The 12,448-nt window shown below is 39.8% G+C and overlaps 1 protein-coding gene across 2 annotated transcripts in view; it reads left to right on the top strand.

Annotated features, from left to right (window-relative positions):
* UNC5C (unc-5 netrin receptor C) overlaps positions 1-12,448 on the top strand; it is a 396,611-nt gene that overhangs the window by 339,893 nt on the left and 44,270 nt on the right. For both annotated transcript variants that reach the window (XM_072622972.1, XM_072622971.1), the window contains one exon: positions 7,227-7,395. In XM_072622972.1, the coding sequence (XP_072479073.1) occupies positions 7,227-7,395 (169 nt within the window). The remainder of the gene's footprint in view (positions 1-7,226; positions 7,396-12,448) is intronic.

Genomic DNA, 12,448 nt, shown 5'->3' with positions numbered 1-12,448 from the left:
GTTGAAATCATGGGATGAGATCAGCTACTGAAATAGGGAGAAGAGAAGGGAGTGTAAGACTAAGAGCTTGAGAACACCTATCAATGATGGGCATGACTTGGGTGAGGATCATGAAAATCCAGAAAAAGAGAGAGAGGAGAGGGGAGATAGGTAAGAGGAGAATCCACAAAGAACAGAATCCCAAAACCCTAGAGAGGAGAGAATATAAAGGAAAATAAACTGGTATGCGTTGTCAAAGAGAGGTCAAGAAGGATAAGGGTTGAGGAAAGAAAGGCCATTAAATTTGGCAATTAAGAGAGCAATAGTATCTTTGGAGAGGGAAGTTTTGATTGAAAGCTGAAGTCCAAAGCCAAAGTGTAGAGAGTTAAGAAGAAAGTAAGAGGAGAACATTTGGGGTCATCTATTATAAATAGTCTTCTTGAGGGTTTCACCACAAAATGGAGGAGAGATATGGGTTGATAGCTAGCAGGGATGGACAGATCAAGTCATGGGTGTTTTTGTAGGCAGTAGGGATGCAGCCAGTACACAGGGAGTGGTTGAAGATCAGTGAAACTAGGGATGCTAGGGGGAGTCAATCTGCTGAAGAGGACAGACTGGAAATGGCATCACTTGTGCAGTTGAGAGGTTCACATTGGTAGGAAGAAAGGTCACATTCATTTGTAAAAAGGGTGAGGCAAGAGATCATGGCAGAAGGCATCTCAGTGAAGCAAAATGAGGGAAAGGGAGAAGAGGGAGCTCTCTTCAAATGCCCTTAATTTTTCAGTGAGATTTGAGGCAATGTTCTCAGGGGAGGAGATGTTGAGACAGAGCTTGAGAGGGATGAAAAGATTTGGTGAAGCCTCTGTGGTGAATGGGTTAGGGAGTCGATTAGGAGGTAAAAAAGCATTACCTTGAACAGTGGAGGCCCAGTTCAGCTTACGTAATAAAATTTGTAGTGGACCCAGTCTGCATAGTTTTGTGATTGTCTTTGTTCAGCAGTGAATGAGTGAAAAGAGTGAAGTAATGGTGTAAATGATCCAAGGCAAGATCTTTGATAGGATAAAGGGACAAAAGACTCAACAAAAGACAGCTATATGGAGTTGAGCTGGTTCACTTAGGGGTCAGGACAGAGAAAATAAGAAAACATGTCCAGTGTAAGGGTGCTGGGAAAGTATTTGGAGGTGACAGTGATGACGAATAGGACTTGGAGGTAGAAGGTAGAGGGAGAGGTGGAATGACTAAAGATTATGATCAGATAAAGGAATTTCAGAGTTCAAAATGCATGTGGAACACTTGTGGAAGGTGGCAAGCTCAGAGTTCTGACTATTGGTATGTGGGTTTGGGGGAGCTTAGGAGAAAAGAAGCTGAAAAATTAGAAAGATAAGCAGCTTGAGGGAATCAGTTTGGGTTTTCAAGTCCCCTAGTATGAGGGCAGGAATTGGGGAGGAGAGAAAAGACCATGAGTCTGGAACTGAACTCTACACAATTGTTGCCTTCAAGGATCTTATAAAACACACATACAAACCTATGTCTTTAACACATTTACTACACTCTTACTCTAGACTTCTAAATCAGACATCACACTGAATGAGATAATATACAATCACATGTCCTCTTTTGAATCTGTGGACATTTTTGAGATGGTGAAACATCTTTGTGAAAGAGAATTTTTACTTTGAAAATCAAGCACAAAGCTCCACAATGAAGTTTCAGAGGACTTGTTGCAGTGTTTCCTGTAACAGAACACTGCCTAGTCTGTGTCCTATTTGGCTCCCAAAAGAAAGAGGCCAGAGAGTCCCAGCTTCAGAAGAGGTCAGTGTGATCTGACTGATTAATGATTGTAAAGCACTTTGGGATCTCCAGATGCAAGACACTCTAGACATTCTGAGACCTGGTGTGCAGTTATCATTAGTCTTCTGAAAGAAAGGAAAAGGCAATTTGTTTTGCCGCACTGGACAGTGTTATCTGCAGCTTGATTGACAAACAGAAGCAGGTAATGACCATGTACTATAAGTTTTCTTTCCTTTTCTCCTCCTCGACAAAGCCTTCATTTTTAGTTTTTTTCTGTGGGTGCAGAAAACCTCTCTCTCTCTCTCTCTCTCTCTCTCTCTCTCTCTCTCTCTCTCTCTCTCTCTCTCTCTCTCTGTCCTTTCAAATATAGATAGCAGTATTTCTAGTTTGTATGATATAGAGCATTTTTCCCCAGGTGGTATTTTTTTCTCATACACAAACAGTAGCTTGCCTAAGAAAATAATAGCTTTTTTCTGAAGCATTATTTCTGCCCTAAATTTGAACAACATAAAATGCACTAAAAGGCTTCTGTTTACTCACATGAAACGTTCTTTTTTTTCATCTTCAGTGTAAAACAAGGGGCAGTGGCTACTAGAGCTCACAGATCTTATGACAGGAGAAGTAAAGAATCACCAAGTCCAAGATTGCTTTTTCACTCTTGTCTGGTGTCAGGGTTAGACTCAAGGTCCTTCTATTCCTCAAGGTCTTGTCTCGGGCATGGAGAATTGGCCCAAAGAGAAACAGTTATCTTTATTTCTAGAGACAGGTTTTGCTCCTGAGAAGCATTTAGTATTGAGAGGACTTTGTTGGCACTCTGTGTTATATGTCTCAGTAGACAAAAGAGCAAACCTTAGAAAGTAACTATATTTCCCTTGTGGAAGTTGGAAGATGTGGGCTCACATGGAGAGCCCTCTGATGGCCTCTTTCCTTGGCACCTGTACCAAAGGGGACAGAAGACAGGAAATATTTTCAGCATATTTACCTTCAGATTGGAAAATGGGGAAATGTTGGATACTCCATATTAATAATTTGTATGTCTATTTCACTTATCTCACAAAAGCTTTGTGAGATAGAGGATATGTTTTGTTATGATGCAATCCATTATATACATAGGGAAACCAAAGCTCTAAGAAGTTAGGTACTTGCTCAGTAACCGTTGGTTTGAGAAAGAATTTGAACCAGGGTCCATCAGACTAGAAGTTACCAGAGAGCAAGGAGCAGTTTTTGCCTTTCTTTTATCCTTGGCATTTAGTATTGCCAGCAAGAGTAAGTAATTAATAAATGTTTGTTGGCAACTTACCTTGATTCCAAAGCCAACCATCTATTCACTGTCACGTGTTCTGGAAAAATGTACATTGTCAGACATTTTACCTCTTGAAAGTCACAAATCCATAGAAACAGATGTCATAGGAATGATGGGATTCTTGTCGCTAAAGACCACAGACCTCATGAACATAATGGAAAGAATTAATGTAAAAATGAATGTTAAAGTCCACACCTACATAGGATGTATTGGCAGGCCAGTTGACAATACCTAGGGGTCTGCAGGATGTGGGGGAGGACATTAAGAAGCAGTAGGGCAGATGATAAGTTCTAGATCCTCCTCACCCAAAGAACTAGAGTTAACGTCAGCCATTTGTAAGAAATAAAGAATATGAGATGATCCTCTCAGATCGGTATCAGCCTTCTGTCACTCATATGACACACTTTTCTGTTCAGTTGTTTCAGTCATGCCCAACCCTTCATGACCTCATTTGGGGTTTTCTTGGCAAAGATACTAGCCATTTTACAGATAGGAACTGAGGCAGACAGGATTAAATAACTTGCCCAGTGTCATCCAGTTAGTAAGTCTCTGAGGCCAGATTTGAACTCAGAAAGAAGAATCTTCCTGATTCCAGGTCTGATGCTCTCTATCCACTACTCCACCTAGCTGCCCATATAATGCTCTGGAAGGGGAAGAAAAACAATTCATCTATAGTTGTTCCCATAAAGTAGAGAGTAACCTCAAAATATAAATTTTCCCATTAGGAAATTGAATGAATCTTAAACCCATCTTTATAGCGATTCTCTTATAGGATAATTAATTTCTGTTCATCACTGACAGGCCTCAAAAGAGGACATGACAAGAAGGTAATATATTAGAGAGAAACCTGGTCTGTGGATCAAAAGACCTGAGTTCTACTCCCCCTCCTATCACTAATTAGCTGCTGCATTCTCAGAAGAGATGGGAGAACTTAATTAAATGTGGCACAGTGAATTTTGTCAAGATGACCCTTATCATTACAAAATGTGCTATGAGACACATTACTAAATTGTAGGTGAGCCAGAATGAGCTTTGTCATTTTTAACAGAATGGGGCAAAGATTCCCTGGTGCTTACTTTGTAAAGCAAGCACTCACATATTCCCAGCTCTTTCTTCCTCCTGTGAATACAATTCTCGGGATAAATAGCACTAAATCATGCTTTTATGCCTTGTTTCTTGGAGCAGGAAAAAATAGGATTGAAATTTTGCCCTTGGCCTTTTTATATATTTAAAACAATTTGAATTGAGGACAATTCTATACTTAGCAAATGTATCTAAAAGCCACAGGTCACATTAGAAGCACTTTCCTTGCCCCATAATTCTTTCAGAGGGTTTATACTATAGTCGAGCTACACCTCAGAGTTACTGTGTCCTAAAGATAATACGCTTGCTTCTTGATTTCACTCATAGCCTGAGGTAGGAAAACCTCAAACATTAGGAAAGAGGAGATAAAATGATAACAATTCCCATGAAGTGGCACGCAAGACATTAGATTCAATGTAAGAAATAAGATTATACGTTAGCTTTTAAAAAAGAGGATAGAATCTCCTATTCTCGCTCTTGAGATGTACTAGCTGTATGACCTTGGGTTTAATCTCAGTGGGTCTCAGTTTTCCTCATCTGAGACTAAATAAAGTACACAACATACTTCGTAAACTTTTGTCATACAAGTATAAATGGTAAGGATTATTATTGTTTTTATGTCAGTGAAATAGAGAGGACAGTACCAGACACCACAGCTGTGGTGGGAAAGAACCCTAGATGTGCCTAGAGTCAGAATCCTGCTAATGCCAGCTGCCTGAGTGACCTTGGGCAACTCTCCTCTCTTCTGTAGACTTCTGCTGTTTCCTCACTAACAAAATGAGAGGAACAGGATAGATTAATTAATCAGTCAAGAAGCATTTATTAAACACTGAAAAATCAAAAAGGTAGAATCTCAAGCTTCATCAGTCAGACTACTTGGAAAGTACTAGGTTCAGTTCTGGACACTATATTATAGAGAGAAACTGACCACAAACAGCGGAAGGCAACTGGAATGGCAAGCTTTGGAAACAATGCTATGGAGGTTATCTTCAGATTTTGAAGGACTAGCCCATGGAATGAGGATTTGATTTTTTTTCTATGTTACCCCATAGGATAAAGCTAGGATTTATGGTGGGAAGTCACAGGGAGACAGATTTGGGAACCTTTCTGACAAGTGGATGTGTTCAGGAATGAATCAGGCTACCTTTGGAGGTAGTAAGCCCTGACCCAGCACCAGACATCTGTGACACAAGGCCAGTACCTGATCAGAATGTTATGGAGAATGGGTTCATTAAGAAAGTTGTAGTGCATGATGTCTGAGATTCCTTCCAAGACTAAAATGCTAGAATTCTAGAATTCTAAGCTTTCTGAAGCAACAAGCACTTGGTGAAGTGGAAAGACAACTAGACATGGAGTCAGGAGGAGCCCTGAATTTTAATCTGGCTGGCTTCAGGAGTTGGAAAGATTTGGGCCTCAAGGCCTCATTTCACACATACTCTTGTATGTTCCTGATCTTAACCTTTCAGTGCCCCGGGCATCTCTCTAAGAATATAATATTCAGAGAAAGTGCCAGTCTGCTTTGGGAAATTAAGTTGTCACTGAAAGCTGCCTATACCATTGAAACCATAGATCCAAGCTCTAGCCCAATCAATCTCCTACTAATTAAATGTATGACCTTAGACAGATACTTAACCTCTCTGGCCTTTTATTCCTTCATTTCAACATGGCATAGTGGATAGAGAGGTAACCTCTGGATCAGAAAACTCTAGGCTAAGTTTCAGTCTGTGACTCTGGGCAACTTGTATCCCCTCCCAGTTCCCAGGATACTTGTTGACTGCTAACCAAACATGAAATATGGACGGGCACAATCCCTGTCAAGCATCCACAACAATCCAGGCATGGGAAGATCAGAAAGAGTTAATGTGCTTTCCTACAGTTGTGGCTTATCCCAGGAAAACTGCTGAGGTACAAGGGAGAATGTTGAAACTAGGGTCGTAAGAGGTTGTCATTATGGCCTATATTTTGGAAGCATATAAAATCAAGTCATGAATACGTACACATAAGATAGGAGGGACAAGTGCAGGGTTATCATTAGCAAAGTCAAGTTCAGACTGTAGTCTGTTCGATGTTCCTTCACACCCCATCTTGCATAATGGAGATCTTGGGTCTCTGCCTCTAGAGCTTTGCTTGGGCAAGGGGATTAAAAAGGTCCTAAGAAACATATACTTCCCATAAAGAACCAGCATTTGCCAAAAGTATATCTTAACACAGAGACTTTCAATCTCATTACATAGGCAGGAAAGTGGTCCAATAGTTAAGTGCTCTGGGCCTAAAGGCAACAAGACCCGAGTTCAGGTTTGGCTTCAGACACCTACTAGATGTGTGAACCTGGGAAATGACTTACCCTTTGTCTGATTCAGTTTCTTCAACTGTTAGAAAGGGGTAATCAATCCTACCTCACAGGATTGTTTGAAGAATCAAATGAGATAATATTTGTCAAATATTAATTTCACATTTTGTTTACATCATATTTTACATTAATTCATTGTAATAATATTTGTAATAGCACAGGGTTTGGCACGTTGTAGACACTATGTAAATGTTAACTGTTATTATTACCATTAATCACAGATCATCAGGCCTGGAAGGGACCTTAAAGGTAACCATTCCAACCTCCTCATTTAACAGATAAGGATGTCTGGGCCCCAAAAGAATAAGTGCCTCCTAGCCCAATGTCCCTTAGTAACAGAGGTGGACCTCAGCCCCACCTAGCCCATGTCTCAGACTGGTACTATTTTCACTTTTTCTCGTTAGACTATGAGTTCCTTGAGAGCAGAAACTGGTAGAGTTTCATTGTTTGTTTTGTTCTGTTTTTATTTTTGTTTTTACCTTTGTATCACAAATGCTTAGCACAATGCCTGGCCTAGAGTAGATGCCTAATAAATACTAGTTGATCATCTTACCCACAGTTTCCTCAAGTTGATGAAAATGATGGTGGGGGGAGAGAGGAATTTTAACCAAAAAAAAAGCAAAAGCTTAAATTGCATTTTTGCAAATGCAAGAGTACCAAGAAAAAGCCTCCCCTTTTTGCATTTCCTTCCCCTTATGCGTATTTCTTCTGTCCCACCAGACCCCCAGTAGAAGACAGTCAGACTCTGTTGACCCCGGTGGTGAGTTGCGGGCCTCCTGGAGCCTTGTTGACTCGACCTGTCATTCTTAGCATGCATCACTGTGCAGAGCCTGAAACAGAGGATTGGAAGATCCAGCTGAAGACTCAGACCCCACAGGGGCAATGGGAGGTGAGTTCTGACTGACCCCAGAGAGCATCTCCATGGCTCACACAAGAACAAAGTTCCCAGGGAGTGCCTGGGGGAAACCATTATTTCATTCTTAAGGCCAAAAAGGGGAAGATTTACTTGAAAGAAAAATTTTGTTCTGAAATGACATGTTACTTATACCTCACCCTGGTCTAAATGGACAGGGTGTTGCATCATTGGCTTATCCTGTCCATCTTTTTTGACATTAGGCCTGAGGGCCTGTGTGGTAAATTGCCCTCTTAGCATTTTTCAATAAGAGGGTTCGTGAGTGATACCTTTGCCAAGTGGTCTCACATAGTTGTCATTTTCTCATTCTACTTGATCAGAGTAATTCTGTTTGAGGTGAGACATTAGCTGAATCACAGGCCAAGAGATTAAGGGGATCTGACTCATTCCCTTTGGTCTGAATAACACATGATACAAAGTTAACCTTGCATTACTTATGATGCATTTCTATATCAATAGAAGAAAAAAATCACAAGGAGAAAATTAATACAAAAACTACTGAACATTTTGAGAATATCAATCCTGAAATCCATTTTCAATATAGAGGGATAGCTTGTGGCATCATCCTGAGAAGGGGAAAGTGAAAACAGAAATGGATGATTTTCTCCCTTATCACTCAGAGTAGCAGAGAATCCTTGGTATGCAAATTTTCTTTTTTTAACACGCTAAGAACTGAGCTTTATTCTAAATATTTTGGGAAGAAAGCAAAAGAAAAGGAAGAAAACAAGTCTACAAGTAAACGTCTACTGTATTCCAAGTTCTGTGCTAAGTATTTTTCAAATATCTTACTTGATTTACATCAGAAATGTCATTTAGATTAATAATAATATTATTAATAATATTAATAGTAGTTTTAATAACACAATATAAAGATTAGATTTCATTGGTATAGGTGAGGAAATTCCCTCTGCAAATTATATCCCTAAAGAGTTGACCAGAGCACTGGGATTTACTTGTCCAGTTACACAACCCGACTTGAATCCAGGTCTTTGGGGTTTCAAATATGGCTCTCTTTTCACTAAATCAGAAGCACCAAATACATCGAGAAAACACAACCTGAATCACAAGTGTGATCAGGAAATATTTAATAAAATAAATACAAAGACAATAGAAAATAGACAATTATAATGTGATTTTCAAAGTCAGTACATGGCAACTAGGGATCCTTTTATAGGGTTTAGCAACCCCTGTTTTCATTGGAGTTTGACAGTAGGCATCTACTGAGTAATGCATGCAAATCCCCTCCTCATTCTTGGAAGCATGGCCTCTCTAAACCTACAGGACAAGAACACAGCTTGGCTTGATTAGGTTTTTTGTTTTTGTTTTGCTTTTGACTTACCTCCCACTGCCCCCTCAGACTGAATTTACAGTCAGCTAGAACCCTCAGATCTTTTTCAGTCAAATTGCTGCCTTACCCTCCAGTGCATCTGAAATTGATTTTTGGTACCCCAGAGGAAGATTTAACATTTATCTCTATTGAATTTGATCTTATTAGATTCAGTCTAGTGGTCTAACCTGATAAGATCTTTTGGATCCTGGCTTCTTATCCAGCATTTTAACTATCCCTTACAGCTTTGTGCCATCAGAACATACAAATCATCTATGCCTTTATCCAAATCATTACTAAAATTTTTTTTTAAATGGTAAAAACAAAGAGAACGATCGCCAGCAACCAAAAGGCAGCCACAAAGATAGCACGAGTCAAGCACATATGATGAGAACATATGTCCCAGCTGTCCAGGACACCTCCCAGCAGTCTCCTTTCAAGCTGACCTTGAACCATTAACAACTCTTCTTGGAGTCCTCCGATTCAACCAGTTCCAAATACATTCACCTCTATTATTGTTCAGTCTGAACTTCTGCAAGAATAGAATGAAAGGTTATCAAACACTTCACAAAGTCCTAGAAAAACTACAGGACTAGTCATCCCTAATCTGTTTTTTTTTTCATTTTCTAGATTTTCAATAACCATCTCTTTAATGAACTCTCCTAGAATTTCCCAAAGAATTGAAGTCAAGCACTCTGACCTACTGTTTGTGAACTTTTTCCCCCTTTTCCCCAAAAACAGGAAAACATCCGACCTCTACCAATATCTCTTCCATTGTCCTTAAGCTTTTAAATATTGCTAACAGTGGCTCAGTGATCACACTTCATAATTCTTTAAAATTATATGTGTGTGCATATACATATGTATGTGTGTGTGTGTGTGTATATATATGTAAGTATGTATGCATTTGTTTGTTTTTTTAGCAAATCTAAATTGGTTCAAGAATTCCTTTTGCACCCACAATGGACTCAAGACAAATCCTCTTTTTCCTTCCCATCAGAGTCATTTCCCTTTTTATTTTCAGAATTTGATTGTTGAGTCTTCCCCATCCCTTCTGGCCTGTAGAGTTCCAATCCATGGGACCCTATCCATCCTTGGAACCCTTTGAAATTTGCTCTGCTGCCCGTGACATTTTCTCTCACAAACTCCAGGAAGAAGTAGTAGTTTTCCCTTAAAGGTTTCCATCATATTTCTCTCTATTATTAAGAATCAAATACAGAACAGAACTTCCCTTTATTGGTTCTTTAAAGGTTGAAATTATCATTAGATTATCGTTAAAATGAGTCAGGAAGTGATTAGCTGTTCTGTTATTGACAGTGAGAAAGTGTTCCAGTGGATTTCTGGATAATTGAAGTTCCCCATCATTACTGTATAAGTATCTGTCCCAGATGTGTGATCTTATCTGGTCCTCTTAATTTAATTGTCATCTTTATGTAAATGATTGCTAGTTCTATAAATTCAGCCCTAATTTCTCTTTTGGGCTCCAACTGTGTCCAGTTACCAGCGGGACATTACAAACTAGAAGTCCCATCAGCATCTCAAACTCAGCATGCCCACAAGAGTTCTCATCTTTTACCCGAATCTCAAGCCTATTCTGAATTTCCCTTTTTCTGTGGAGTATGCTGCTATCCTTCCAGACACCCAGTATCACAAACTTGATCTTACCCTTGACTTTTCTCTCTCTCTGACTTTAAAAATACAATCGGTTGCCAAATTTTATAATTTCTGCCACCAAAATATCTCTCGCATCCATCCCCTTCTCTTTGATCCCATGAGCACTGCCTTAGTTCAAGCCCTAATAAGGTCTCTCCTGGTCTATTGAAATAACCTCATAATTTGCTTCTCTGCCTTAAGTCTCAGTCAACTCTAATCCGTCCTTCACACGGCTGCTAAAGTGATTTTTTTTCTAAAGCACACATCTGCCCATGTCATTCCCCTCCTCCATAAAATCAAATTGTTCCCTCTTGCACTTCGGATCAAATATAAACTCTTTCTGTTTAGCTTTTAAAGCCCTTAAATACCTGGCCCCAACCTACCTTTCCAGCTTTGTTATATGTTCGTCTCCTTCCTGCATTTTGCAATCCTATCAGTATACACAAAACAGATTGACATGCCAGTCCTTTAAATATCCAAAGGCAATAGTCCTACTGTACTCGCATACTTTCCCCCTCTATCCTACCATCTGTGCTTCTTCAAACCAATGCCATGATGGCATGGGCTTGAGACCCCTCACTAGAGGCTGATCTCTCATGGAAATAGTGTCAGAATTCTTCCTAAAATACAGCGCCTAGAAGCAGCTACAGTACTCTAGAAATGAATATATATGGTATTAGAAAGGCTGAGGATAGTAGAACTATAGGATCCCTTGCTCCAAGTGCTACTCTTTTGGACATGAGGCTTAAGGGTCACTTTAACTTTTTTGACTGTCATCAGTTGATCAATCAACAAGCATTTATTGAGTGCCTGTTATGTGCTGGGCACTAGGCTGGGCATACAAAGGCAAGCAGTTGCTTTTCCTCAGAGAACATTCTGAAAGAAGAGGGAGCATGTGTGTGTGTGTGTGTGTGTGTGTGTGTGTGTGTGTATCTGCGTATATTTATTTATTTATATGTGTGTATGTGTATACATACACATACACACACATATATATGTGTATATATGTATATATGCACACACACACACATACATAATTTGTGACAAATAAAACCGAGGTAATTTGTCTGGGAGAGAGAGAAGGACCCTAGTACTAAGAGGAAACAAGAAAGGTCACATGTAGAAGGTGGAGGTTGAGCTGGGTTTGTAAGGAAACAATAGATTCCATGAGGTGGAGTAAGGAAGGATTGAATTCCAGGTCCAAAGGATAACCAGTATAAAGGCACAAAGATAGAGATGAGAGTAGAGTGTACTGGTTAAAAAAGAACAAAAAGGTGCATTGGACTAGATCAGGAGTGGGGAACCTGTAGCCTCAAGACCACATATAGCCTTCTAGGTCCTCACCTGTGAGCATTCACTCAAAGACCTAGAGGGCCACATGTGTCCTCAAGGCTGCAGGCTCCCCACCCCAGGACTAGATGACTTTTGAGGTCTTTTCCACATCTGGTTTTGGGATCCTATGATTAGGTTTTACAGCCTCAGGTCAAGGCAGTTTTTGAATGTTCCCACATTTTAGGTTGACTAAGAACACAGGCCAAAGAATCCAGCACACCCAGGTGAACTTCCTGCTTCTGTCCCTTCTTCCTGGGGAGGAGCATGGAAGTTGGAATGAGAAGCTACAGACAAAGGGGCTGAAGTCTTCACACTTTACTTCCTGCTTAGGTGTTCTCTAGACTGTATGTAGAATATACATTTCCTCTAATAGCATCTAGGTGTGGTTCCTCTGCTTAAGCCCTTCCTAAACATCCTTTTGGCTAAGAAGAAACTAGAAGAATGGAAATTTCATTCTTTCTCATCTTCTTTCCTTCCTTGGAGTCTTCAAATAAAGTCATTATTTAAAGAGTGTGGTCACCAGCCATTCTTATTCTTGTTTCGGCTTCCTAATATTTTTGCTTTGATTAAATATGTATCTTTCTGTGTGAACCAGGCATTGTTTGTTTGTTTTGAATGGTGTTCAATGATTATCAAATGCCCATTCTGTCCAAGGTACTGTGCTAGATTCTGGGGATGCAAGGATAATTAAAATGTTCTCCAATCTCAAGGACATTG

This window comes from Notamacropus eugenii, chromosome 7, assembly GCF_028372415.1.
Source record: "Notamacropus eugenii isolate mMacEug1 chromosome 7, mMacEug1.pri_v2, whole genome shotgun sequence".
Taxonomy (NCBI): Eukaryota; Metazoa; Chordata; class Mammalia; order Diprotodontia; family Macropodidae; genus Notamacropus; species Notamacropus eugenii.
Note: the sequence above shows the minus strand (reverse complement) of the source record. Positions and strands in the feature narration are given on the sequence as shown.